This window comes from Sapajus apella, unplaced genomic scaffold (genome assembly GCF_009761245.1).
Source record: "Sapajus apella isolate SASKATOON/1434 unplaced genomic scaffold, GSC_monkey_1.0 scaffold1, whole genome shotgun sequence".
Taxonomy (NCBI): Eukaryota; Metazoa; Chordata; class Mammalia; order Primates; family Cebidae; genus Sapajus; species Sapajus apella.
Window position 1 is genome coordinate 90,217,667 of NW_022436941.1, and position 16,957 is coordinate 90,234,623.

At 41.6% G+C, this 16,957-nt stretch overlaps 1 protein-coding gene across 4 annotated transcripts in view; it reads left to right on the plus strand.

Moving 5' to 3' along the window:
* The first annotated feature begins 7,325 nt into the window (after positions 1–7,325).
* The window catches only part of CCL28 (C-C motif chemokine ligand 28), a 34,515-nt gene continuing 24,883 nt past the window's right edge, over positions 7,326–16,957 (plus strand). For 2 of the 4 annotated variants that reach the window (XR_004269932.1, XM_032281386.1), the window contains exon 1: positions 7,336–7,478. Coding sequence is in view for 2 of the 4 variants with exons in the window: in XM_032281386.1 (XP_032137277.1) it covers positions 7,415–7,478 (64 nt within the window). In the remaining 2 variants the exon portion in view is untranslated. Of the gene's footprint in view, positions 7,479–7,837; positions 7,914–16,957 lie in introns of all 4 variants that reach the window. The other 2 variants (XM_032281406.1, XM_032281400.1) reach the window with 2 other exon arrangements.

Here is a 16,957-nt window from a genome sequence, read left to right on the forward strand (position 1 = left end):
AAAATGTTTATATTTGTGAACTACCCATCCCTATCCACAGTCTATTTTTCTTTTTTTATTATTATTAGTATTATTATTTTGAGATGGAGACTCACTTTGTCGCCCAGGCTAGAGTGCAATGACTGATCTTGGCTCACTGCCACCTCTGCCTCTTGGGTACAAGCAGTTCTCCTGCCTCAACCTCCCCAGTAGCTGGGACTACAGGCACATGCCATCACATCCCACTGATTATTTTATTTTTAGCAGAGATGGGGATTCACCATGTTGGCCAGACTAATCTCAAACTTCTAACCTCAGGTGATCAACCTGCCTGGCTCTCCCAAAGTTTTGGGATTACAGGTGTCAGCCACCGCACGAGCCATCCACAGCCTATTTTTCTATTGAGCCATTGGCTTCTTCCTTATTGTTATACAAGACCTCTTAATAAAAGAGCCTTTTTCCTCTGCCTTACAAATACGATCCCTCCGGTATACTTTTTCACCGTTTGTCTTTTAATGAGTTTTATTTAGCCATCATGAAATTTCATTTTTTTTTAAGGTCTTTTTTTTTTAATGGCTTCTGAGTCTTGTTTTATGCTTAGAAAGACATTCTGCTCTAAAACTTAAAAAGAAAAAAACCTCTTCCATATTTCCTTTGGGTGGTTTTACATTTTAATGCTTCACTTTAAATATTTAATATGGAATTTAAATATTTAATAGTATCTTTTTTCCACAGTTCACTATTTGTTTCAAAACCATTCATTAACGGCCGGGCGCGGTGGCTCAAGCCTGTAATCCCAGCACTTTGGGAGGCCGAGGCGGGTGGATCACAAGGTCAAGAGATCGAGACCATCCTGGTCAACATGGTGAAATCCCGTCTCTACTAAAAATACAAAAAATTAGCTGGGCATGGTGGCGCGTGCCTGTAATCCCAGCTACTCAGGAGGCTGAGGCAGGAGAATTGCCTGAACCCAGGAGACGGAGGTTGCGGTGAGCTGAGATCGCACCATTGCACTCCAGCCTGGGTAACATGAGTGAAACTCTGTCTCAAAAAAAAAAAACCATTCATTGAATAATCCACAGTTTTCCCTGATGTAAAACATTAACTTTGCAATATATTAAATTGGCGTGAGCATTTTTATCTTCTGGATTTATGCATCAGTGAAACACTAACTTAATCACAGTAAATTTATAATATATTTTAACATCCAGAAACATTTCTTCTTCTGAGAAGAAACATTAATGATCACTACTCTCTTTTTTCCAATTTCCCTGGGAGTGTTTTTATTCCTGTTAGCTTGAGGTACCATTCTTCTCTACGGCTGCCAAATTATTGACTGACCTTAGCAGGTCACCTAACATCTGTGCTTTAGTATCATAATAAAGCTGATGATGGTGATATGGGCACCAATTTGTATTCATATATCTGGAAAGCATGAATGCAAAAAAAAAAAAAAGTTCTAAATTGAAATCAGAAAGGAAACTATAGTGTTAACCAGGAATAAGAAAGTCAGTGCAAGGGAAATTCCCTACCTTGACCTTAGGTTCAAACTTTGTTCCTAATGACTAGTCCTGCATTCTTTCCTCTCTGTTTACTTTGGCATGCCTTCTTACACATTTAATTACAGAGTGTAAATCATAAAACCACAGCACTGAAAGGGACCAAATCTGGCTCGCCTAAAAGCCATCTCAGCTGGAAAATGATCCATTTTGTTTCTAAATACAGATTTCTGAAATTCAGAGTCTCTCTCTCTCTCTCTCTCACCCCCCTTGGCCCTTGTTTCAAAACTGTAAATCTTCTGGTGATATATTTTTACAACGAATTATCCTCCTAGAGTAATTTATTATTTTCAGTGTGGCATATAAAGCAATCTCTTCTGAGAAATGAAAATTTAAAATATTATTACCAATTAGGCTATAAATATTCAGAAAAGGCCAAGAATACCAACTGTAACTTCTGTGACCACACTGGCAAGATTTTACTTATGTAATGAAGACCTTCTCATTTGAGTTATCCAACTCATTATTCATTCAATGAACACTAGGCATCTACTATTTGCCAAGCACTGAGCAAACGCACTGGAGATCCTGCCTTCACTGAGCCCACACTATTGGAAGAGAGAGGCATGTACAGAGATATTTTCAATGCTGTGAACTAATTTGGCACTATACATGAAAAAGTGATTTAAATGATCATACCTTTTGACAATTTTCTCTTCTAAGAATTTTTTTTTTCAAGGCAGAGTCTCACTCTGTCACCCAGGCTGGAGTGCAGTGTTGCAATCTCTGCTCACTGCAACCTCAACCTCTTGGACTCAAGCAATCCTCCCACCTTAGCCTCCCAAGTAGCTGGAAGTACAGGCACACGCTATACTATGCCAGACTAATTATTTTTATTTTTTGTAGAGACAGTATTTCCCCATGTTGCCCAGGCTGGTCTTGATCTCCTGGGCTCAAATAATATGCCCGCCTCACATTCCAAAGTGCTAGGATTATAGGCAAGAGCCACCATGCCTGGCCCTAAGAATTTATTTAAGAACAGCCAGGTGCAGTGGCTCACACCTGTAATCCCAGCACTTTGGGAGACTGACGGGGGCAGATCATGAGGTCAGGAGTTCAAAACCAGCCTGGCCAACATGGTGAAACCCGGTCTCTACTAAAAGTACAAAAATTAGCTGGGCGTGGTGACACCCGCCTCTAATCCCAGCTACTCGGGAGGTTGAGGTAGAATTGCTTGAACCTGGGCAAGCAGAAGTTGCAGTGAGCCAAGATTGCACCACTGCACTCCAACTTAGGCAACAGAGCAAGACTCTGACTTGGGAAAAAAAAAAAAGATTTTGTTTAAGAAAATATTGAGATGGATGAACAAAAGTCATATGACTGACTATCACAGCATTTCCATAACAATAGTATCACCAGAAAAGGGACAAAATCAAACTAAATATCCAGCAACTGGGAGAATCAAGTAAATAAACTATGACAAAACCATGTGATTGAATACTATAAAACCACTGAAAGAAAAAACCATACAAATCTATGGATATGGCCGTAAGCAATGATTCCTGATTTATTAACTGAAAAAAAAGTCACAAAACAGCAAGTGTTACATGACTCTATTTTTGTAAAAATAAAATACGTTTACAAATTTTTAAAATATGAAAGGATGTACATCCCAATGATAAAGGAGAGTTAACATTTGATTGGATTTTTGGTTATAAATTATTATAATATGTACATGATTATATGATGTTTATAATATGAATTGGGTACCTGGATATAGACAATTTTTATATTTTCATAAAATATATAGTGTAAAACCTAATTATATGTTCATATATGTACATATATTTTACAAAGAACATGTATATTTTTAGTCAGAACAGAAGTTTCTAAACCTAAGGTGTAATACAGTCACAGTGATTCAACAGGCTTTCTTTTCAGTAATGGGAATGCAGCACCTTCTGTGCCCTGAGGCGCACTGGAAGAGGGAAAGCTAACTGGAGCGGTTTCCTGCTCTCAAGACCCAGCCTCGAAGGTTGGTGAGAGCAGAAGGTCACCCACCCGGTCATGGGAAAACATGGATGGGCAGCAGAAAGACGCACAGTGTCACTAGAGCTGTGGCTCAAAGAATGAGGAAGCGTGTTCTAGATGAAAGGCTGTGGCAAGGGCAACAAGATCATAGTCTCGAGAAAAAACAAAAAGGACAGGGCTGCAGATGGTTGTGCAGTTTGCAGAAGGCTACCTGCTGAGGAAGGAGGAGTGGGGGCATATGCAGGATGGGCTTTGCTTGCCAACTCACACGTCCCAGTTGCAACTGCTCGAAGAGGTATCCACTCCCTTCCTCCCACTTTTTTTTTTTTAATAAGGAAAGGGGCCTTGTTTCTGCAAGCACCTTCTGCTTGTGAAGCTGTGGGTCTGGAGGCTTTGTCCATCCAGGGAGGGATACCTTTTCCTATTTACAGAAGGTGCACTGAGGGCTTTGAAATCTCTGTCCAAAAAAAGTCCTTAAATCCTGACTTGGAGAAAAGCATATCTAACAATGTCTTCCTGAAGATGAAAAAGCCCTGTCATGTGCTCTCCAGAGCCATTGTAATGCATGTGATAGGCCATCATTACAAGATGTTGGGAAGAGGTGCAAAGCGTTGGAGAGAAAAAATTAAAGTGTTGGGACTACAGGCGCATACCACTGCCTGGCTTATTAAAAAAAAAAATTAGTATAGATGAAGTGTCCCTATGTTGCTCAAGCTGGTCTCGATCTCCTGGGCTCAAGCAATCCTTCAGCCTTGGCCTCCCATAGTGCTGGGGTTACAGGTGTGAGCCACCACACCCAGCCTCCTGACTTATCTTCAGAGCACACAGCCTTGGTCCAGAGGGGCTGCTGTAGTTATGGCTGGCATATGTAATTTCACAGGTCTTTGTCACCTCCACAGGTTAGTTCTCTGTCCTCTTTTACCAAGACTTGTGGCAAGGTCCCTTTGCATAGTGGAAAGGCTGGAATGCCGCTGTGGGTCTTCTCATTCAAGAGATCACTATCGTTGCTAGTCTTGCTCTCCAAAGCTCCTATTCCTTATGGTAACTCTGGTTCTTGATAGTGAATTGGAGCTTGGTTAAATATAACTTGATAACTGGGGTCAATTTGGACACCTGCTCTTGATCTTCTAAAGCCCCAAAACCCAATGCAAATATGTGATCTTCCCATGTAATTTGAAATATTCTGAGTTTAAATTACATATATAATTGTCTTAGTCTGTTTTATGCTGCTATAACAGAATATCTGTTTGAGGAAAAAACTCTCAAACTGTATTTTCTCTGCTCTCACACCACAAAAGTCATCAACACAGAAGACTTCTATGACCAAATATGTAGGGGGTTTCCCCATACACCAAGCAGTGGACACCAGCTAGGTGTCCTTCAATTCAGTTCTGACACTATCTACCAAAAGACAGTGTCAGACCCCACAGGTTGAGGGCTCAGTCCCATGAGACCACCCCTTACTTCCCACCAGTCGCAAGTCCAGACCTCCGGAACTTCTGACCAACTGGCTCCAAGCTGGGGTTCCCACAGACCCTCTATGGGTTTAACTAATTGGCTGGAGAGGCTCACAGAACTCAGGGAAACACTTACATTTAATGGTTTACTATAAGGGATAGTACAAAAGATACAGATAAAGGCCAGACATGGTGGCTCATGCCTGTAATGCCAGCACTTTGGGAGACCAAGGCAGGAGGATCACTTGAGGCCAAGGTATGGTGGAAGAGATGCAGAGCTTCCATACCCTCCCTGGGCATGCTACCCTCTAGAAACCTTCACATGTTCAGCTCGGTCCTTTTGGGGTTTTATGGAGGCTTCATTACATTGGCATGATTAACAACCAAGTATAAATGTGATTAGACAAAAACCACATAATTTAAACCCAGCAAGGCCTGCCTGTTCAGGCTTTTCTTGGTCTGTGTAGCATTCCTTCCTCTAGAGTTTGGGACAGAACTCTCTGGAATGAGGATCTTATGCCCAAAATCAGATTAGAGTCCTGCCTTAGGCAGGTGAAAGAAAAACAGGAGAAGGTCAGAGAGAGATTCTGTTTCCTGAGTCCTAAAGTGCCCCAACATTATTATATAACAAAAGACTGTAACAAGGGTTATGGGAGTTAAAAGCCAGGAACCATGGATGAAAGCCAACATATATGTCATAACAACACAACCTGAGACTGAGCAGTTTGTAAAGAACAGAAATTTATTCTCTTAAAATTATGGAGGCTGGGAAGTCCAAGATCGAGGCACCAGTGATTTCAGTCTCTAATTCCAAGATGATGCCTCGTTGCTGCATCTTTTGGAGAGAAGAAGCATTGTGTACTCACCTGGCAGAAGAGCCGAAGGAACCAACCCATTCCCATAAGCCCTTTTTATAGTAGCATTCATCTATTCATGAGGGTGGAGCCCTCATGACCTAAACATTGCCCATTAGGTCCTATCTCCCAGCACTATTAGGGATTAATTTTCAACATGAGCTTTGGAAGAGAAAAACATATTCAAACCACAGCAGTAAATTTAAAATATAAAAAGAAACAGGTGAAATTAATTTCAATAATTTATTTAACCCCAAATGTCCAAAATATTATCATGTAATCAATAATCAATATAAACATTATTAACAAGATATTTTATACATTTTTCTGTATTTAGTCTTTGAAATCCACTGTGAATTTTAAACCTATAGTACATCTGAGTTTAGACTAGTCACATTTCAGGTGCTCAAGAGCCACATGTGGACTAGCGGCTACTGCATAAGACAACACAGTTCTAGAGGAAGCATGGCATGACTTTGGAGATCATCTAGTCTGACTTGTTATTGATAGAAAAACTGAGTACATCACCTGAGGTTATACAACTTATTAATAGATGAGGAGCAATTAGAATCCAATTGTCTTCACACTACCCCATGGTTTTATTCACAAAGTTGACTGGCAGCAAAGCTGGACTAGCACTTATGCCTCTTCACGCCTGCTCTTGGGCTCTTTTCTACAAGGCATTGCCCTTCTTCCTGTCTTATCTTTCTCCTAAATAAGCTACTAAAAAAAGCTTCACTGGCTGGATGCGGTGGCTCACACCTGTAATCCCAGCACTTTGGGATGCCAAGGCAGGCAGATCATCTGAGGTCAGGAGTTCAAGACCAGCAACATGGAGAAACCCCGTCTCAACTAAAAATACAAAATTAGCCGGGCGTGGTGGCACATGCCTGTAATCTCAGCTACTTGGGAGACTGAGGCAGGAGAATTGTTTGAACCCAGGAGGTGGAAGTTGCATGAGCCAAGATTGTGCTATTGAACTCCAGCCTGGGCAACAAGAGGAAAAAAAAAAAAAGCTTCACTGGAAACAATTTGGCTGTGAACCAAGACCAGAGTGGGGTTTAATATTCCATATCTTTCCACAAAGATAATTTTTTATGACTTGTCACCCTTGTCCCTAGAAACTTATGGTTTCCATAAGCTACTTAAAAACTGATTATACAGTGGGTCTCAACAGAAGTGTCCATCAGAATCACCTATGGAGCTTTTACAAAATTCAAATGACTGGTCTCCTACCCCAGAGTTCTGGTTTACAGATCAGGGAAAAAGGAAAGTCACGTAGATTGATTTTTTTTTTAATGTTTCCCAAATTATTCTGATGCACACCCCAACTCACAGTGACCTTGCCAGCTGCCAGATCTCCACTAACATTCCCTGATTGCCAGGCAGGGTGAATTCAGGAGCTTGGTAAGTTGGGGAGGAGCCTGGTCTTAAGGAAAGAAACATGAGAAATAGATACCCTGAACACCTCCCAGGGTGGGGCCACCTGGTTACTTTTCCTCTACACTTTCTCTGTGCCCAAGTACACTTTTAGCCTCATTTCCTGATCGAACAGCCTCACTTGTGTTGCTGTCAGTGCCAGTAGGACAGGGGAATGCAGCAGACAGGACTCACCGTCGTGGCCTTGGCTGTCTGTGTGGCCCTACATGCCTCAGAAGGTGAGTGGGGGCACTGGCCACTTAGGCCTCTACTGGAAGGGGGATATCTCCCAAATCTGTGTTGGAAGGCTTGAGGTGGGGCAGGAATATCTATCTCTTCAGGCAGGAATTTCCAATTGATTTCTGATTCTCAATAAGAGAATAACATAGGTTTAAATTCTAGATCTCCAAGACGTTTCAGGAAGGTACCTCATTTTAATAGGCATAGCAGAACTTTTTGCCACCTGTAGGATGAGGTCCCTCCATATAGGTGCAACTTCAAACTGTGTTTCCTTTTCTGACAACAGTATCTTAGAAAATCCCCAGCTAGAAGCTGGAGTAAAGCCCTTGCTATTCGTCTGTCTTCCTCCTCACCCCAGCCTGCTAAACTGTCTCAACACAAGTGTGCATATTCCTGGAGGGAAAGACAGACTTGACCAGCTGCCTTCAAGTTAGGTAAGTTGTAAATTTCCTGAGCAAAATCCGCCCCATGGATACAGAAAACTGAAACTTCAGTCTGATCTTTACAAAGGGGAGCAGAGCTGAGCACAGTGGTGCATGCCTGTATTCCCAGCTACTCAGGAGGCTAAGGCAGGAGGATATCTTCAGGCCAGGAATTCAGGATTACCATGAGCTATGACTGCACTGTGAATTGCCACTGCTTTCCAGCCTGGGCAACATAGTGAAACCCCATCTCTTAAAAACAAAAGAGGAGAGGACAGGGTTGGGGAAAGGAAAGGAAGAAAGGAAAGAGAAGAAGGAAAAAGAAAGAAGAAAAGCAAGATGAGGGAGACTGACCCATATAAATTGTGTAAAAGAGAATTTAAATTGTGAGTTGCTAGCATGTATATGGAGCTTGTAACTACATTTGAACTAGAGGGAATCTCTTCTAAAGTAGCACTTGCTTCATTTAGGAAACCCAAAGTATCAGTACTTAATACTTGACCAATGACTCTTTTCCATTGTCATCTTTTCTTTAAGCTTTACCCTGAACAGATTCTCTAAGTCAAGAGCAGAGGTGGAATATAAGTCTTCTTTGGTCTGCTTTTTAAAAATTTGAGCCAATATTTTAAAACTGAAAGCTTTCTCATGTACATACTTATACATACACACATACAAACTGGATTTTAAAGCTTCTCTTGAAAAATCAGATCTGACAACAAGGATTCCACCACACTGTGGCAAGAACTGGCTAAAGCAAATGAGCGTCTGAAGTTTGCTGTATTAACTGCCTGGTCCCTGCAGGCATTTGCTTAGGGACTCCAATATAGTCCATTAATGTACTGGGCTTATATAAATAAGGAGCAGAAAAAACCTGGACCATCTCTTCTCAATTTCTACTAATCTATCTTATCAAGATAAAGACAAAAGTTTGCCATGTTATGTTTCTGTAACATTTCTCAGAAAAATTCACCATTGTGATTTTAGAATTCATTTTCACTATTTCTCAAAGGTCTACCTAAGGCTTTACTCCTACTTTTGGTAATTCCACCAACTCAAATTGTTTACATAAAACTTTGAACTGTGTGCCTCCCTTGCAGCTTCCTGACCTATTCCCACATGTCCCTAGAGCAGCAGCTCTCCTACAGGAAAGGAGGGAGGGAACAGCAGGTGGGGAAGGCAGAGGGTAATGAGGAAGGCTCTGCCATACCCAGGACTCAACTTCACATGAGATCAAGTCTTGGTAGAGGAGGTACGGTGGGACGGCAAAATGCAGAGGTGTGAAAACATACGGCTGCCGGCAATAACAAGGAAAGGGAGCTGCGAGACCCAGCAATAGCCTGTTGGCTTAGTCTCAGTGCTTTACCTAAGGCAGTTTGGGCCACAGAAAAATCACATTGCCTGAGAAACTCCAACTTTCTACCATTTAAAAATAAGTGATACTGGGTAAAAATACACAAGTAGGCCTAAGAACAGTTGTGGAACAGAGGGGTAACGTCACAGCTATTCTTAGCAAACTTCCACTCAAGTGTCCATGTAAGCCAGGTGCCCTGTGGGAGGCACTTAAGTGATTCTGGCTCCAGGGAGGGGTGGGAGACCAAGTAGGGAGGCAGGAAGGAAGAAAACATGCAACGGTGCAGAGGACACATGGCCTTGGCAACGGAAATAGGGAAACGGCCTGTGCCAGCTTGGAACTTTAGGAATTATATTTTGTTTTCTTCAGGCAGAAAGCTGTTCCTTTATCTTAATGGTGTCTTAAATGGCTATCTTAATGTGATGGCTAAATAGCTGGCATTTCCAAAGTGTTTTGCATAAATCAGAAAGCAGGTGACCTTACCCATAATTGAAAACCTTGGATTCTGCCCAAAGGTAGGGCACACTCCACATCTGCTGACGTGGCTGCTGGCTCCCAAAACTCAATACTGAATCCATAAACATGTCTATTATCCTGTTTCAGTGGACCTGAACCAGATTATTTAAACCCACAATCTAGGGCTTTGTGGGCCTGGCTGTTTTTATTGTACATCAAGATTAAGGCTCACTTGTGCCCAACAGATTCAAGTTAGGAGGTTTTGCTTCAGTGAGTCCCAAATTGTCTTCCCACTGACAACCTTTCTCAGAGTACGATGGTTACTGAATCACGCCAATAATTGCTACAGATGTGCTGTTTGCATCCTAAAACTTTTATCTTTTGTTTTAATCATAAGACGCTGGCTAGGGAAGGTTACCACGAACATACATTTGTTACTCAATGTTGTTCTGCACAATGAGGACTCTCCATTTCACCACGAATGGTCCTTAAGGGGTCTGACATAATCTGCCCAGTAATCTGCCTTCCTTCAGTTTCTCTGCAGGTGTAGGTGAGACTACAGGTGCATGACACCACACCTGGCTAATCAAAAAAAAATTTTTCTGTAGAGATAGGGTCTCACTATGTTGCCCAGACTGGTCTCAAATTCTTGGCCTCAAGCAATTCTCCTGCCTTGGCCTCCCCTCCTGTAATCCCAGCACTTTGGGAGGCTGAGGCAGAAAGATTGCTTGAGCCTGGGAATTTGAGGCTACAGTGAGCCATGATCGCACTACTGTGCTCCAGCCTTGGTGAGACCCTCATCTCAAACAACAACAAAAAAAAAAAGTAAAAATTTACCAAAAAAAAAAATTACCGAAAAGTCACAAAAATTAAAGAATTTATCTTAACATTATGAAAGTTACAAATATTTAGTATATATTTTTAAATATAAAAGTATAGAGAATTAAAAAAGAACGTCCCTCTTTATCATTCCTGTAACCCTTCTCCCCTCTCCAGAGGGTTCTGCATATCCTTCCAGACTTTCCTCTAAGCATTTGGAAATATGAACCCACACCAATTTTTTAAAACAGAAACAGGACCACAATCTACATATTATCTTAATATATATTTTTTCACTTAATCATAGATAACAGTATAACTATTCAACACAAAAAGTTATTTCTGAAAATCTGCATCATTCATCTTATACAAAACATTTAAACTTTCCAGAACAATTGGGAATGCTAATGTTTCTTTATTCATTTATTATTAATATCAATCAGGGTCCTATTAGGAGACAGAAACCAGATAATTTGAAAGTTTAATATGAACAAATTATTAACTATAACAAGAGATAGGCTAGAAAGAAAGAGAATTTTAAGGAATGTAGGAGTAGCAGATATTCCAAGGGCTAAAACCGATCACTCAAGGAAGCATTCCTGCACCCCTACCCTGTCAAGCTGAGATCCAGCCATGGCTCACCAAAAGGCAGAAAAGTCACCTAGTCTGTACTGGCAGAACATGCTGGATATCTGCCTTCTAGTTTGCAGGGGAAAATACTTCACAGGGAAGCATCTCACTGGAAGCACTGGGCTACAAACCTGCCTGCAGGGGTGCCGCTAGTTGTCATGCCTTGCAGGAGCCTGGTGTTGGAGAAGTCAAAGCACTGCAGGAGCTGGGTCTACAGGAACCTGCTGAGAGAACACTGGAGCCAGGAAGGAAAACCCCATTTTCCTGCAATATCTCTTCAATATCTTCTACAGATAAAGTTTAACAACGTGCCAGCTAGCCAAGGAAAAATATTTAAGGGCCCACCTCAATTTCATAGAACAGGCAATTAAGGGTGAGTTTGAAACAGAGGGAAAATTAAAATAAAGTGGCACATTCCACAAACACTTAATTGGCACCTATATACTTACTATGAGCCAGGGACTATATTGCATATTGTCCCACATATGTCTTCTTTGTTTCCATTTATTGAGGGCTATTTGTCACTTCTGTTCTAAGCACTTAAATGTACAAATTCATGCAATCTTCACAATAACCCTGAGGTAGGTGCTAGTACCACCCCCATATTATAGATAAAAGGATTGAGACATAGAGAATTAATTCACCCAAGGTCAGCTAGTAAGTAGCAGAAGCAGAATTTAAACCTAATAGTCTCCACATGCTTAAGTACTGTGCTACAAAGTCTCTCAGGATGTTTTCATAGCACAAAATTATCCAAACCCCTTCAAGTGGTCCCCTGACGACACTCTAGTGTCTATATCACGTTAAAGCTAAGAAAAATCCTCATCTACTCTCCGTGCCCCCAGACATTATCCCAGGGTTCCAAAAAATATCTGAGAGGACTTTATTTGGGCATAGCAGTTTCATATATCATGGACTGGTGAGTCCTTCCTGCCCACTAAGCGACAACAGTGGCCAACTGGTGGCCCCCACAGCATGATCTGGCTACATTAAGGTGTGAGGTCCATGAGAATGGAAAGATGTGTTTTAACCATGTTCTGAACATTATGTGTTGCCCTTCTTAAATTGCACTCATAGTCTTGAGACGCTGCTAGCAGCTAAGTGAATCTTTTATATCATTTTTACCTTTCGTTTGCAAATCCTTTCTCTAATAATGGCATGTACCTTTCTTTACTGTTTCTATTTTGCTATGCTCTCTATAGAGTACCAGTGCTTTTCAAACTGCATTTCTAATCAGCTCCCAGGTGATGCCATTGTTGTGGCTCTGGAAACCAGACTTTGAATAGTGAGAACCCATATAACATGTCCAAGTAAGAGAGGAAGCTGTTCCCCTCTCTACAATAGCAGGATCCTTTCCTTAAAACCCAAAATCTGCCAGGCATAGTAGCTCACACTTGTAATCCCAGCACTTAGGGAGACAAAGGTGGGAGGATAGCTTGAGCCTAGGAGTTCAAGACCTGCCTGGGCAATACAATGAGAACTTGTTCTAAAAAAAAACAAAAAAGAATCTAATTTTTGTATCACAAATTTGATGTGTAGTGCCTACAATTCTTGAGCACTGACAGATCTTTACAGCCCTCTAGTGACCAAAACTGGATCACAGACAGAACCAAAACAGGGACTCACATTCCTGGAAAATCATCTATACTCTTAATACTGGGAATAATAATGACAACAATTCAAAACTAACAGAAATAACACCAGAATAAGGCCGGGTGCAGTGGCTCATGCCTATAATCCTAGCACTGCAAAAAATAAATGTTTTTTTACATTAGCCAGGCATGCTGGTACGCACCTGTAGTCCCAGCTACTTGGGAGGCTAAGGCAGGAGGATTGCTTGAGCCTTGGCATTCAAGGCTGCAGTGGAGCCGTGATCGCACCATTGCACTCCAGAATGGTCTGGGCAACAGAGCAAGACCATTTCAAAAAAAAAGAACAACATAATAAGACAAATAGGAATGGCTTTAATCAGAGACTAAAAACATCTTTAAAATATTACATATAGTAAACAAATGATTTATCATATTGACTGACCCCTAATTACTTCAATGCACAGGGATGGTACCTATGAAAAGCACTGTGTAATTGTAGGTAATTTGGGACGTAAGACCTTGACGAAAAATTGAAAATCTTATTCATAGAAAAAAAGCAAAAATATTTTTGACATTAAAAGCCTTAAAACAGGATGATAATGAAACACTGATAAGATCAGAGCTTAGTTCAGTCCAAGAAACTTATTTAGCACTAATATCAGACAATGTGGTGGGAGCTTACAGTAAAAAGACAGTCATATTGACTCTTAATTTCATACATTATAAAAACTAAGATATAGGAAAGCACAAGGTACTGTGGGACTCAGATTCAAATGGGGGAAATGACAAAATTGGAAGAAAGTAGACAACTGAGAGGCTCAGCAGTCCAGAAGCCAATTAATGAGGTCCTGAACTAAGAGTGTTAACAAGGATGAAGAGGAGATAGATCTGAAGAGTGTTCAGGAAAATACAATCTACAAGATTTTGACTGGCTGTGGGAGTGCAGAAGAAAGATGGAATTACACATGGGTTTTTGGCTTGGATAACAGTACAGTGATTAAATGAGATGAGAAAAGGAAAACAGAAATAGATTTAAAGTGGCAGATGATATCTTCAGTTGGCACTCTGTTGAGTTTGGGGTACCGGTGAGATATCCAAGTGCATGTTCAACAGCAGATCAATCTACATCAGAATATTTGGGTAGAGGTAAAAAACATATTTTAAAGTTACTGACGTAGTAAAAATTTTAAAACATGAGATGTGGAAAGAAAAGACAGTAGGTTAGGGACGGAACTTTGAGAATGCTCACTATTGAAGAGAGGCCAAAGGAGGATGTATTCAAGAGGAAGAGAAAGTAAGTTCTCAATATTCAGAAAATTATGAGAGACTAGTAAGTAGGAATATGGAAATGTTCAAGGAAGGAATGGATAGGTGTTAAATGCAGCATAGAGGTCCAATGAGACAATGTTAGAAAAATGTCTGTCTCACTCTGTCTCCCAGGCTGGAGTGCAGTGGCACCGCGTCGGCTCACTGAAACCTCTGTCTCTTGGATTCAAGTAATTCTCCTGCCTCAGCCTCCCAAGCAGCTGGGATTACAGCCGCCCACCACCATGCCCACTGATTTTTGTATTTTTTAGTGGAGATGGGGTTTCATCATGTTGGCCACGCTGGTCTTGAACTCCTGACCTCAGGTCATCCACTCGCCTTGGCCTCCCAAAGTTCTGGGATTATAAGTGTGAGCCACCAGGCCCAGCCATGTCTTTATTTTTCTGTAGAGACAGAATCTCACTTTGTGTCCAGGCTGAGCAGACATTTTTCTAACATTGTCTCATTGAAATTAGCTGGGCATGGTGTTGTGCACCGGTGGTCCCAGCTACATGGGAGGCTAAGGCAAGAGGATCACTTGAGCCCAGGAGATGAAGTTTGCAGTCAGCTGTGTTCAGACCACTGCACTCCAGCACTCCAGCTTGGGTGACACAGCGAGATCCTGCCTAAAGGGAAAAAAAAAAGTCTCCTAATTGCTAATTGTAGGCTCCCTGAGGGCAGGTACTAAGACTAATTCTTGTACACTCATCGTCTGTGACAAAGACTGATACAATGTGGGTAGCACCCTATAAATTCTAGAATTTTACTGATGTGACAATCACTTTCGTTAGTAAAATAACACACTTAATTCAAAAAGAAACATGTCGGTACTAGATATTGTAGAAATTTTCCCAAAGGAGCTTTTTCTGGACCTAACTCAGCCTAAATTTTTAGTAGAAAAATATTAATAAAGGAAATATGGAAAATATCTTTCCAACAGAAAGAATAAAAAGCAAAGAAAAAGGATGATTTAAAAACATTTAAAAAAAAAGAAAAATAAGTGTAACAAATACAAACATTAGCGTATTAGCTACAAAGATTAGTGTAGCAATGTCAGTAACAGAAAAATATGATTTAAGCAAAAAGCTATAGAGGAATCTTACGGAAAGATAAAAAAAGTTCACTTCTCCAAAAAGCTTCCTCTAGGGCCCAGACTCCTGTGAGGCAAGAGAGGTGACTGAGTCGTGAAAATGCAGTCAGATTTTGCTTTTATTTAAAATTGCAGCAATTTACTAATCATAGACTTTTTGCATTAATTTCTATTTCAAAAAATATTGCATCCAAACATTGCTTTTTTTCATTACAGAGTTCTTTTGGTGGTCCCTTAAATTCTGCACCTGAGGCTCACGCCTCATTCTAATCCTGGCTGTGGACCAGGAGGGTACCTGGGCTGGGCATCTGCAAACATAATCCCAAGCGATATAGCACGAAAGTGGACAGAACTGTGAGGAAAAAAAAAAAAAAAAAAAAGGCATAATCCCAATAACAGTGGGAGATTTTAACATACCCACATCAAAAACTGATAGATCAATCAAAAAAACTAGTAAGGGCTTACAATACAACTAGTTTTCTCCTGAAGCTTGTGACGCACAGCCGGCGGCCGGTCCTGGGCTCCCTGGCTGGCTCCCTCAGGGCCAGGCGTGCCCTTGCGGGCGACGTGGGCACCTGGGCACGCGGTGGCCACGCACTGCCTGGGACTCCACCCTACCCTTGGTGTAGTCCTTGTTATACTCGGGCAGCTTCTTCACGCAGTGCTCTCCCCGCCCTGCCGGGCCGCGCCACAAACACAGTCCGCCGGCGTAAGGACGCCTCCCCACCGGGTCAGTGGCGCCACACAGGTTGCGCCTGCCCAGAGGCCGGAAGGGCCGCTGGACGTCGCCCAGGTAAACGACGGCCCACGCCGTTTCTGGTTTCTGTCACTTTGTACTTCCCGCTCTCTTCCTTCTCTGCTTCGGCTCCCTCAGGGGGTTTTCCGCTTTAGTCTCTCCTGCTCCAAGGCCGCCACAACTACAGATAGGAGTAGCGACAGCCGCAAAGCACCGTAATGTCGTGCTTTCCTTTATGTTTTTTCTCACGCTTTGTTTCCTCTGATTTCCCTTTTCGGGGTTTTTTAGTTGAACACAAGTTTTTTTCGTATGTGTGTTTTAAATAAATTTAGGGATAAACTTAACTGTATCCCACCGGTTATAATAAATCGTACTTTTACTATTTTTCAGAATAAGATTTTGTGGTTTCCTCTTTAACCTGTGATTTTAATGCTTTGTTTCTAAGCACCTTCTATTTGTAAGCTTATAAATATATTTTATTATTTAGATCCAAACATTTATTTATTGTTAGAGACAAGGTGTCTCTCTGCTGCCCAGGCTGCAATGCAATTGTCAAGAGGCTTGTGAACCAGAGCAACTCCATCTTAAAATAGAAGCTAGGTAAAATGAGGCAGAAACCTACTGGGCTGTATTCCTTAGGTTAAGGCATTCTAAGACACAGGATGAGATAGGTCAGCACAAAATACAGGTCATAAAGACCTTGCTAATAAAACAGGTTGCAGTGAAGAAGCCAGCTAAGTCCCACCAAAACCAAAATGGCCACAAGAGTAACCCCTGGTTGCCCTCACTACTACACTCCCACTGAGGCAGGAACAGCGAGCAACCTCTCAAACATGGGACTGAGGAAGGAAGTGGCTTTTTATTCAGCTGGGAGCTGCAGCGGGCTACAGCCTCATTCGCGAGCTCCGGAGAAGCAGCTTCATTCTCCTTTTATAGGCTTACAAGGCTAAAGGGGAAACTGAGGTGAAACTATGTCATTGTCCATTGGCTGGATGTCTGACCTTACAATCTTTTGGCTTCATTGAATTGCTAGTTCATGCACAGCGCAATTGGGAACAGGCAGGGGAGGGGGCTTAC